This window comes from Primulina tabacum, chromosome 5 (genome assembly GCF_025594145.1).
Source record: "Primulina tabacum isolate GXHZ01 chromosome 5, ASM2559414v2, whole genome shotgun sequence".
Classification (NCBI taxonomy): Eukaryota; Viridiplantae; Streptophyta; class Magnoliopsida; order Lamiales; family Gesneriaceae; genus Primulina; species Primulina tabacum.
This window is the reverse complement of record NC_134554.1, coordinates 10,706,101-10,718,610: the sequence shown is the minus strand read 5'-3', so window position 1 is coordinate 10,718,610 and position 12,510 is coordinate 10,706,101. Positions and strand designations below refer to the sequence as shown.

At 32.4% G+C, this 12,510-nt stretch overlaps 1 protein-coding gene and 1 long non-coding RNA gene across 5 annotated transcripts; one reads left to right on the top strand and one right to left on the bottom strand.

Annotated features, from left to right (window-relative positions):
- Positions 1 to 4,262: 4,262 nt before the first annotated feature.
- Positions 4,263 to 9,562, top strand: LOC142546442 (transcription factor bHLH140). 4 transcript variants are annotated; one of them, XR_012820471.1, is made up of 8 exons: positions 4,263 to 4,368; positions 4,473 to 4,612; positions 5,139 to 6,085; positions 6,890 to 7,508; positions 7,607 to 7,777; positions 7,996 to 8,321; positions 8,908 to 9,012; positions 9,084 to 9,562. XR_012820471.1 is itself a non-coding variant. In XM_075654151.1 (7 exons), the coding sequence occupies exons 1-7, from the start codon at positions 4,329 to 4,331 to the stop codon at positions 9,118 to 9,120; spliced, it is 2,280 nt and encodes a 759-aa protein (XP_075510266.1). In that variant the 5' UTR covers positions 4,263 to 4,328; the 3' UTR covers positions 9,121 to 9,562. The 4 variants fall into 4 exon arrangements, 2 of the variants coding, with proteins under 2 accessions (XP_075510266.1, XP_075510267.1); XR_012820472.1 differs by having other exon boundaries at positions 8,908 to 9,028; positions 9,099 to 9,562; XM_075654151.1 differs by lacking the exon at positions 8,908 to 9,012.
- Positions 9,563 to 10,487: 925 nt separating this feature from the next.
- LOC142544749 (uncharacterized) lies at positions 10,488 to 11,319 on the bottom strand. The gene is made up of 2 exons (XR_012820096.1): positions 11,205 to 11,319; positions 10,488 to 10,986 (listed from the first exon to the last, which is right to left on the bottom strand). It is a non-coding gene; the product is annotated as an uncharacterized LOC142544749 (long non-coding RNA).
- Between the last annotated feature and the right edge of the window lie 1,191 nt (positions 11,320 to 12,510).

Here is a 12,510-nt window from a genome sequence, read left to right as displayed (position 1 = left end):
ATGTAAGCAATGCTTTTTAAATGTTCCAAAAATTATCAATCTAATGAAATATAATACTCATATATGTATGAACAATTTTGTCAATGATCACTCCAAATATCAGAACATGAAGAAAAATTATTATTTATACTAATAAATTCTTTAATTAATTTTTTTTGATCAATGACTAAATTTTTAAGTGTGCGTTTGAGATTATTTCGTGGGATAAGTCTAATAAAATGATTTACACTAGTAGAAAGTTATTCTCAAAAGATAATTTATCACTAAAACTAAAAGAAATTTGTTCAACTACACAAAATTTAGCTATTTCTTCTCTAAATTTAGCTTCGTCAAATTTAAAAGGTTGGGAATCATAAAAATGCTGAAATTGAGTTTGTGAACGATAAATACGAATTTTCACTAGGTGATTTTTCTCCACGTGCCACATCAAAGTTCCATTACCATCTCCTTAGATTGTTGAAATTTGTAAGTTTTCGAACAATATTTGCATTTGGCTTACCTATCACCGGATTTTCGAAGTATTTGGTTAAGATATTGGATGTCGAGCGAGGCACAGCTCGGGTTTTACTTTTATACGCACTCAGATTGATCATAATTTATTGACATTGATGATGACATGTTTGTTGAGCTTCTTGTTCACGTTCTTGATGTTTTTCATCGAAGAAATTAACATCATAACCATCAACATTAAATGAATGAAAATCGTGAAACTCGAAATCGAGTGACATGATGTACTTTCTCTTTCCTTTGTCACCCCTACAATTTGATCCAACTCCGACTATTTGTATAAATATGAAATCGAAGTAATTATGAAAATAAATCAACAATTGACAACAAACCAATAATCAAGACTTGGTGTTTTGATAATCAAGGGGTGAAGGGTATTTATAAAAAAATTTCGGACCCGCTGGGTTGACCGTTACCCAACGGTCATGTCATTATTGATCATCAACGACCACAAATCGTCGCCGTTGATTTCAAAAAAAATATATATATAAAAAAAAAACAGTCGGCCCGACGAGTTGTGTCACGTGATCAACCAATCGTGACCGTTGTTGTTGTTGTTATTATTATTATTATTATTATTATTTTCTTTTTAATAAAATTAATCAAAAAAGAAAAGGAGGCATCTGCTTACCAATTTCCTAACCTAATTTTCTAGATAGGGTTGGTCGACCTTTTTTTATTTGAAAAGTAAGTTTGAACGTTTTATTTATTTTTAATTTTCTATAACTAGTTTTGGTCGAATTATAAAATGTAAATATTGGATCTTAATTTTTGTCTTTTCGCCTTCTTTTTTTAATGCAAAAAGTACCACCAATGTAATTGCATTCCTTAAAAACTAATTCAAGTTATATATAGATAAAATTAAGTTAGTCATTCTGTAAAAAAATACAATAAAAATTAAATTCTGCCTAGATTGAGACGGGGGAATGAGTTGGGAACATTTCATAAAAAATAAATTTGGCCTAGATTTAAAATATCAAAAAAATTTATGCAAGACAATTTCACGGATCAATTTTATGAGACTAATATATAATTTGGACTACTAATGAAAAAATATTAATTTTGTATGTTAAAAACACTATTTTTTATTAAATAAAAGTATAATTTACCATCTCACGGATAAAAATTAATGATATATCTTTTAACATATCATCCTGATATCTAGAAGGAGGCAAAATTGCGCCATTAATCCTTCGATGAAATGGTATCATCTTACAAAAATAATTTATCAAACAACTCGAGAAAAACAAAGGTAAGGAAATTGCCGTCCCTTAATTATTGGGCCCTCCCATCCATTTTTGTCAAAGAGACTGATTCTCTGTATGACCAAATTGGTCTTCCAAATTCCACCTTCATTTATTCGCAGTATATATTTCACTGAATTTAATGTATGACTTTCTGTTTTTTGCATGCATCGGTCTCAACTTTTCTGTGATATTTCCTTGTAACTTCGTCTTGGTTGGTCTTCCACCGCTCAGCCTTTGTCCAAAGGCAATTATCTTGTTTCATACCTGCTGTTGTCACGTAGCATATATATATCAGAAACTTCCAACTTCCAGACGTAGTACTTTCATTTTCTTCTTAATTATTACATCCCCAATCTCAATTCTCAACTCAAACAGATTACTCGTATCTTTGAATTAAATAAAAAAGTAGAGACCAAAGTATGCTTCAAGCAACAGAGATTAGGATGCCCAATTAGTGTAGTTGACTAATTTCACTTCAAGCTAGCAATTAGCAATAGCCTTCTTATATTGACATTTGGATTTTTGTTATATCTAGCTGAGATCATTGTGTAACTTTAACTTTTGAATGTAAATAACACCTGAAGGTTAAATGGAATTTATGTTGTGAATTTAAATGTGATGAATTCCATTATAATATATATTACTGAGGTCTTTAATTTGCTTCACTACCTGAAATTTCAATAGTTATAATATTTTCCTATCCAAAAAATTATGGCAATAAAATGTCATTATAGCTTATTTGATGTTTATTTATCGACATTTCTGTTTATGTATTTGTAAATTATATATTAATTACATTTTGATTTTTAATGTAGATATATAATTTATTTCAAAATTCATAAAAACAAATATGTTCTCATTTTAGTAGCCTGAAAATATCAAGTAAAACTGAATTAAAAGTACCAGCATTTATGTTGTGTACTTGTATAATTGTTTTTTTTTTTCTTTTGTATTTTTATCTATACTATTCTATTAAGTATGAGACACTTAGAGTAACTAACTTTGGTGCCATGATCTGTTTTAATAATTATATATATTAATAAAATGTTCAAATTTTAATGTAAGTTATGTGTAGTTCAGTGGATAGAGTTATTGTTTTTTGGGGTTTAGGGTTATAGGTTCAATTCTCACTGAAGTCACTTTTTTATTCTTTTTATTTTTCAGTTTATTTTTAAATTTATATATCAAAATTACAGTGTAGTCTTTCACTATTTCTTATAATGATATTTTGATCCTCAGTTTAAATATAAATCAAATGAATTATAATTAGTATTATATAAGCACGCAACGCGTGCGTCGATGCATTAGTTTTTATGGATGCTCTTGGCTTCTTTTATTTTTTTAAAATTTTTTCTCAAATTATTCAGTATAGCTATCTAAAACTATTTATATATATTGTTTTATTTTTGTTGGATAATTATCAAATATATAGTTTGCAAATTACTGAAAAATAATGATGATCATTGTATTTTTGAAGTGGTCATATCAAGATAATTATTCTAAGATGTCCCTCTTTATAAAAACGTATAATATATAGTATGGAAGTATAGACTATGGATTATAGCCAACCAAAAAAAAGGTGTTATAGATCACTGTTAAAATTAATCAAGAAATAAATTTGATTTTAATACATTTTCATTAGAACTTGAATATAATATTATTTAATTTAATTTTGTAATATTTAATGGTTTATGTAAATAAATCATAGTTTTATTAAATTTATATGTCAATTTTAGGCAGCTTATTATTGAAATTTGATAGAATGAGGTATTAGTTAGGAAGAAAAATATATTTGTGGCATCGGTATTTGGACTTTCGAGGATATTTCTTCCTCTATGAATGAAGTAGGTCTATTGTAACATGGTCTCATTAATCATTATCTATGAGGTTAATCAACTCTACCGATATTAACAATAAAAAGTAATACTTAGCATAAAAAGTAATATTTTTTCATGGATGACCCAAATAAGATATATGTCTCACAAAATATGACCCGTGAAACTGTCTCACAAAATATGACCCGTGAAACTGTCTCACACAAATTTTTGCCCTAAGAATGTCGTACATGGAGATTTTCGTTTCATCAAAATTTATTTCCATTGCTATTGATTACCTAACCGTGCAATAAAAATGAAGTAACAAGGATAATATTATTTGAATATATAACTTCAATTTTATTTGGGCGTCTGATTGTTGATTAGTCTCGGTCAACACGTTTTCTTGAAAGATAACTTTTTTCATGGGTGATAATTATTTTTTAAAAATTTTAAAATCACAATTGTATTATTTTTAAATCGACTTTATGATGTACTTATGCGACCTATTACATTTACAATAACACATAACTAACATAAAATACGTCAGTTAGTTATTTATATTCATTATGTAAATAAGATTATATTATATTTTAAAATAATCAACCTTTTATGTTAAGCGATTGGGCTGTTTGAGGACTTGGGCTCACTCAAGTCACCTGTGTCGGCCCATTAACTGATAAACACGCTTTTCTATAAAGCGCAGCTCTTATGTCTTGTGAACTGAGAGAGCTGGAGGGAGACAGACCGTCGAAAGGCGATGGAAATTGATCGAGAAATTCCCTCTCAATCTGAAAATGGTCGGTTGATGTTGAAAAAATTAGTAGATTTCTACGTTTGACCTTTATTTCTTGAAGCAGTAATTTTTTGTTTCCTGCTTTTATCGATGTTTCCTTTTGTGAAGGAGGTGGAGAAATGGAAGAAACTAAAGAAAAGTCGAAGCCGGTAGTAGTAATGCTGATGGGCTTGCCCGGAAGTGGAAAATCCACCTTCTGTGATGAAGTAATTCAAATTTCTCGACGACCCTGGGCACGGATTTGCCAGGTTTGTTCTCGTTGTACGATATGAAAGTATTTGCTGAGACATATGAATTTTGCTACAAAATACTTGTACTTGGTGAGATTGATGACATGCTTCAATGGATATTAATTTTCTAAAATGTTAACGCGTAACTGAAATGCTTGGATGATTAATTTTGTTCTGTTTTTACTATCATTTTTCATATATAAGCTGTTAAATAAGTTAATGAACTGTATTGTAAGGTCCACTCGGAATTTTATTAAGCTTTTAGGCTAGAAGGAAAGAGACGATCTAATGGTAATCAAGTGAGTGTTTTTGAATGTGTGATGATTGATGTATCTTGAAAACTAGACATTTGGGTTCCGAGGTCAGAGGTCTGTCTTTTTGCCTTAGAATGAGCATTATCATATCATATGATAATGCATTTGCTGGTTGAAAGTTAGCGAACATTTTATTTTTGATGTGCTTCGTGAAAGATGTTTTACCCTCCTTATTGATGATGGTATTCCTTTGTTGTTGATCAAGTTTTTATCTTTATCTTGAAATGCAGGATTCTATTAATAATGGTAAAGCTGGTACAAAAAATCAGTGTCTATCAAGTGCTGCTGCTGCATTAAAGAATGGTGAAAGTATATTTATTGACAGATGTAATATTGACAGAGAGCAGCGCACAGATTTTCTAAAGCTCGGTGGCGAACAAGTGGAGAAACATGTTGTGGTGCTTGATCTTCCAACCAAGGTTTGTATTTCTCGTTCTGTGAAGCGTACTGGGCATGAAGGAAACTTAGAAGGCGGGAAAGCTGCTGCTGTTGTGAACCGAATGGCTTCAAAGAAAGAATTACCAAAACTAAGTGAGGGGTTCAATCGAATTACGATCTGTCAGGATGAAAAAGATGTCAATGTTACCATCAGCACATATGGTTTCTTTGGGCCATTAGATTCTCTGCCTTCGGGCTACTTTGGCCAGAAGAATATGGATACCAAGACTCAAGTAGGTATTATGAAATTTCTTAAAAAATGGGATCCCTCAGGTAAAACTGTATCGGAGCCAACCAGCTTTCAGAAACTTAATCCTAATGACTTGCAAGTAGAAAAGGATTCTGGTTTTCAGGGAGTAAATAAGGGTTCTGATCTTCCAAGTGAGGCTTACGAGAATTCAAAAGGACATGATACAACTTGTTCTCCTGATATGATTATTTCAAACAACGTTCCCACTTTGGCATTTCCATCTATTTCTACTGCAGACTTTCAATTCAATCTGGAAAAGGCATCTGATGTTATTGTTGAAAAGGTTGAGGAGTTTGTAAGTAGAATAGGAGATGCTGCACTTGTTTTAGTAGATTTGTCACATGGATCCAAAATATTGTCTCTGGTCAAGGCTAAAGCTGCACAAAAGAACATTGACTCTAAAAAGTTCTTTACGATGGTTGGAGATATAACTCGACTCCGATCTGATAAAGGTTTACACTACAATGTAATTGCAAATGCTGCCAACTGGTGAGCTTGTAAATCTTAATTTTAATTCAGCAATAACAAGCATCTAATCTTTCTTGCCTGCATGTAGTTGACTGGTAGCGTTATTTATGTTTCAGCATTGAAATCTTTTCATATTCACGATTGTTTGTTCTTGGTTATTGTTCGTTTCTTGGTTGTAAGTTGTGTCCTCGTGAAAAATGTTTCAGTTTCCAAGATATGAATTGGTTATGAGATCTTAAGTTCATCACATCTAACTGTTTGAGGTGGGTTTGCGATTCCTGTATTGTGGTGCAGGTTGGTGCAGGTTCCTAGAAACATGTCATTATAAGTGGATTGATTGAAATTAATGCTTTATCCCAAATCTTTAAACAATAATCAATAGTTTAAATAAAAAAAATAAAAAAAAAATTTAATCTGATAGAAGAAGCTACAAGAAGTTGCCAATATTTGTGGATAATGAGCATTTGCTCTCTCCAGTTTTGTCCCAGGAGAATTCTGCAGTTCTGTACTATTGAGCTTTGGACATTCTTCCTGTTATAGTGGTCGATTGTGAAGGGCATTAGTTGAAAAAGTGGCTTTTTATGGAACCAGAATGCAAGGATGGCATAATATTTCTGCCTATAAGTTGCTATCTCTTAAGCGTGGAGTGTATCTTTATCTGATGTTGGCATTTTTCAGTTTCATCTTTCAAGCACAGTGATGAGGATGGTGGTGGTTAAGTCAAACATATATCTTTCTTTTTATCCTTATGCAGTATACAGTGTCTCTCTTATTACTTATGCTCAACTTTGCCTTGTTTGTCATTTGAAATTTAACTTAGTGCAGGCGTCTAAAACCGGGAGGTGGAGGCGTGAATGCTGCCATCTTCAATGCTGCGGGATCTGCTCTGGAAATTGCCACCAAGGAAAAGGCAGCATGCCTGAGACCGGGAAATTCTGTAGTTGTGCCTCTTCCTTCATCTTCCCCATTGTTTATTAGGGAAGGCATAACACATGTCATACATGTACTTGGACCAAATATGAATCCCATGAGACCAGACTGTCTCAAACATGACTATGTTCAGGGCTGCAACATACTTCGGGAAGCTTACTCATCTCTGTTTGAAGGGTTTGTGTCGATACTAAAGTCACACTCATCATCAGAATCTGGAGATTCCAAAGAGTTAAGCCATTCAAGGGATCATCAGAAGGGAAAAAGGGAAGCTACTTATGAATCGGACAAGAAAAAAAAGTACAAGGGATTTCAACAGGACCTTAAGACTGGTGTCAGCAGTTACTCGGATGAAAAAAACTCCCAGGATAGAAGGGTTACAGAAGGCAAGATTAATGCTTGGGGCTCATGGGCTCAAGCTCTTTACAAAGTTGCTATGAATGCCGAGGAGCATGAGAATGCTCTACTGGAGGTATCGGATGACATTATAGTGATGAATGATGCTTATCCCAAGGTTCTCTCTCTCTCTCTCTCTATCTCTCTATCTCTCTCTCTCACTCATATACTTAAAGGGAAAAAATGGTTGAAATATTTTTCTTTCTCGTCCTACAGGCACAGCATCATTTATTGGTGTTGGCACGGGCTGATGGTCTCGACTGCCCTGCAATTGTCTGTAGAGAACACATCCCATTGTTGAAAACCATGCATGCTGTTGGTTTGAAATGGGCAGAAAAGTTCCTGAATGATAATCAATCATTGTCGTTTCGCCTTGGATATCATTCGGTAAGTTTCCGATCGTGAGGTCATAATTTTACTGTAGCGGTTGATGCTTCATGAAAAATGTCAATAATAAATCCAAAGCTTAAAATATAGTTTATGCTTCACATGTTATTTAAATTGTGCACCTGACGTGTTTCTTTCAGTGATTTACTATCCGGATTAGCATATCACCATAAACAATTACATGCTAATAGATGACACTATACTAACCCATCCTCCAGGAGCCTTCCATGCGACAATTACACCTTCATGTGATCAGCCAAGATTTTGACTCCCATTATCTAAAAAACAAGAAGCACTGGAACTCATTCACTACTCCATTCTTCCGAGATTCAGTAGATGTGATAAAGGAAGTCGAGGAGCATGGGAAGATCATATTGAAAGATGATGAGTTTTTAAGCATGGAACTTCGGTGTCATCGGTGTAGAAGTGCCCATCCAAACATACCACGTCTCAAATCCCATATCAGTTCTTGTAAAGCACCTTTCCCTGCCACTCTACTCCAAAATGGCCGACTCATTTCCTCCGGAAGTAACAACATACTCGAGTAACTTACAGATTCAACTTGCTGTGTTTTGCTTTCTTCATTTTGTTGTTTGACTCCAAGGTGGTAAAAAGATAAGTTGTATATACTGACTTGTGTAATCTTCTTGGCTTATTTTTCAGCCAACATTGAACTCGGTCAACGCGGCAATAAATTGGAAACAGAGTAAATGGTGGAGGAATTTAAGTTGATTTGTACTCATTTTGAAAAATATTTTGTAAAAATGTGTTTTTGGAGAAATTACAGTAGAGAACAAATGTATGTGTGATTTTTTTTTTCTTGAATGAAATGATAGGTGATTTGAAATTTTTATTGGAGAATATAATATAGGAATGGAGATGATTTTTAAAAATGGTTCCAATTTCCTAACATTGCCCAAGCTTTTGAGAGCACCAAGTAATATTTTTATTTACTGTCGCATTCTTATAAGTTTTTTTAGGATTAGTCATATACTGATCAGTGTGCCAATTTCTTACAATATTGACTTGTGTTGAGAAGAAAGAACCTAGAGATGGCCTGTACAGTTTGGATGGTTTACTGTTAGTGGATTATCTCCTCCAATTATTGAGTGTTTTATATTTTCTTGCAGTCAGTGATTTAGGATCTATCATTTTTATGGACGCTTCTTAGTGACTGCGATTTCTGAAATAATTATTAGAGAAGCGAGCAACATCATCTTGGAGAAGTTTATCTGGTTGGTGGATCATGTGGTATGCTTTTAAATCAAGGTAGAGTGATACTGATTTAGTATAATACAACTTACAGGGCAGAGTTCCACAGAGTGGACATTCACGTGCAGTAGCAGATCAATAATAGAAGATGAAATTCCAGCGAAAACATTGCCAAGTAAAGTGAAAATGCTCGGATGAGTTGAAGTCGACAAGCTTTGGGACATTGTGGAGGAGCAATGAATACTTAAGCTTCAGTTTATAACATGTCAAAGAAACAAGGTGGATCATATCGCGAACCTCAATCGATACGACATTCCTAGAGGAAGAGAAGCGAGTGATGTAGATGAGACGAGTGGTGTAAGTACTATAGAGGTGTCACCAACGAGTGGATAGGATGCTGGTGGCGATAATCGTGTGATTATGTAGAGAAGTACATAATCCGGCAACTCACTGATCTTGTCCACCACCACGTTCTGCATTCTGGACGATCAAAGAAAACAAGATAATCAGTTTTACGTAAAACCTGTGAAATCTTCAAATCATAATCATATTGATGGCTTTTCAAATCATAAATTTTTGGACTTTGTGCAGAAAGATGAGTAGTAGATTTCAATCACAATGTGACTAGCACTCTGAATGGAATATGATAACCCAAATTCATCTCATTTAAAAAAAATCATCCGCCAATTATTATTTTTATACATAAAGTCATAATTTTTATTATTTTATAAATTTTAAAATTTTTAATAATTAATTTAATTTAAATGAAAGGAAAGGAGAGGAAAGGAAAATAATATAATATAATATAGAAATATCTATAACTAATATATGTTAAAATATAGAGTTTTTTTTTTTAAAACATAAAATATAGAGAGTTACACATATGGTTCAGGGTATCTCCAACACAGTTCTCTATGTTTCCATTCCCTGTTCTTCAACATAGAGATTTATATTTAGGAAAACAAATCGACTAGGAAAGTTGATAAACCGAAAAAAAATTCCCAAAAACTAGAAATTCATTGAGAATGTGATAAGTTAAATCATATCTATATCTATCTCTATCTATATATTTTTATAAGAAATAAATCTATCTTTATTTAAACAGTTATAGATAATATTTATATTGTATTATTTTTCTTTCATTAAAATTAAATTTATTATAAATAATTTTAAAGTTATAATAAAAAATATTATTACTTTATACATAAAAATATTAATTTGTGGCTAGTTTTATTTTATATATGAGATCGATTTGGGTTCTCATATTTAGAGTCCTAGTCGCTTTGTGATCGGAGTCTACTTACGCAATAAAAGATATGACATTTTATTAATTTTCACCTAATAAAAGCAGAATAAATATTTTTAACACAAAAAAAATATATTTCTGAGTGATCGGTTGGATCAATGATCCGCATTATAAAATATCCCATGAAACGATCCTATGCAAATTTTTTTACGAGCAAAACATAATCTCACAAATCTAAAGTCACAAAATAAATCCTATAAAACATGACCAGAGAATTTCTCTCTCAACACATAAAGTATTATACTCGATCCAACAAAATATATTCCGTATTAGCAAAATCCGATGTTCGTAAAACAGGAAGCATGTCTCCCAAAATCAAGATAATACCGATGTAATAATCATCAAATTGCAAAACAAGCCCACAAAAATATTCAAATATCTGGTTCAATTTTCACGTCCTCTTGTTTGTTAAGAGTGACGAGAAGATGTTGGAGTTCGGCCCGAAAGTCACAATTCTCACCAGCAATTCTGACTCTTCCGGTCCAATTTGGTTTCATCCTCAAGAAGATGGCCACTGATTGCACATCATCCACGTGAGAGATTTCGATCACCGCCTTCCGCGCTTGCTCCTCCACGAGATTGGCGAGTTCCTGTTCATTCTCTTCGATTTCTTTTTTCAATCTTATGCTTTCATCTTCCAAGGCCAACGTCCTATCTATCAAGTCAAGTCAGCCGTACTTTCTTTGCACGCCTGCTTCATATTTAAATATAATTACTAAGAACTATAACACAAAGATATAAAGTGGAAAATTAATAACTAATTCTTTATCAAGAAAAGATGAACAAAAATCACTTAAAGATGGTGTGCTTTGAATAAGGTTTATTCACGTTATTTGAACAAAGGGAAAAAAAAAAGAACACAAAAACTCCGAGACGGTAGAGAAAGAGAAGATGAGACTAGTTCGCTACCATTGATCTGTGGAAAGGTAAGCTTACGCCTGCAGGGAACAGAAGATGTTTTTTGCAACAAAAATTATTGCGCCTCCCATATACACAGAGGAGAGGCGGCGGCCCGGAGGGAATCACGGATCGTATTTTGTGAGACGGATCTCTTATTTAGGTCATCCATGAAAAAATATTAATTTTTATGCTGAGATTATTACTTTTTATTGTGAATATCCGATAGAGTTGATCCGTCTTACAGTTAAAAGATTCGTGATACCGTCGTATAAGAAACTTGTCTAATTCCTTGTGGATTTGTGAAATATTATTAAAAATTGTTGTACTAAATAAATTTTACTTATTTAAAAAATATAAGAATAAAAAATATGTAATTTTGTAGTGGATAAATTCTGTTACATGGCCCCGATATTTATTATTCAATACGTAAAATTAATTAGTAACAATAGATTCTATATTTTTCATTCCCTTGTCAGCCCAGGTTTATTTTATGGGCATATGAATTCTAAGCCCAAATTAAAATATATAGCAACTATAAATTTTAAGCCCAAAATTTAAATTTTCGGTTTCCTTTTGATATTTGATTAGTGTGTTGTTGATGTAAAGTTGTTAACTTCTCTTTTCTTGTTTGGTTCAAATCTTTTTTTCAATTGCTTACCTATTCTTTTACTCTGTTTTTTGCTTTCACTTCTTTGCTGTTCATCGCGATTGCAAATAATTCTGATCTTTAAATGGTAAAGTCACATAGATTATTGCTAATTTACATCAGCATAAACTTAATTTTGAAATAAACTTGAAAACAGTATGCATGTGCTAGATAACGTAAATATTAATGTGTTTTTATTTTGGGTGACAAAATTGAAATAACAATAATTATATTTAAATCCTATATAGTAACTTTGAGTCCAAAGACTTCTATTTATATGATAGAGGGAGTGATACACAAATGAAAGATTACATTGATCTTAGATGATTATTTATATAACAACTATTTCCTTATAATCATTTATGACAATAAGTTTATTTGGAGAAAACATGAGACTCAAGTGTTGTCACGTTAAAACTTTGATAATAAAACCTAGTAGGAAAAAAATTGTGCAAAAGAAAAACAGTATAACAGTACATGTTCCCATTGAATGTCCTCGCGATAGATGAATGTGCCTCGTTAAAAATCTTATTACGAAAAATCACGTTGACAAATCATAGATAAAGAAGAAAGAGTTCAACTTGGACTACTCATTCTATTGTAAAACATCGCTTGAAATCTTTAAGTTGTCCCATATTATATGATAATTTTTCAAAAGTTGATGTTGGC

Coding starts and splice junctions, on each gene's coding strand:
- LOC142546442 (XM_075654151.1), top strand. CDS start 4,329: ATGGAAATTGATCGAGAAATTCCCTCTCAATCTGAAAATG. Junction 4,613..5,138: donor CCTGGGCACGGATTTGCCAG/GTTTGTTCTCGT, acceptor CTTGAAATGCAG/GATTCTATTAATAATGGTAA. Junction 7,778..7,995: donor TTCGCCTTGGATATCATTCG/GTAAGTTTCCGA, acceptor CCCATCCTCCAG/GAGCCTTCCATGCGACAATT.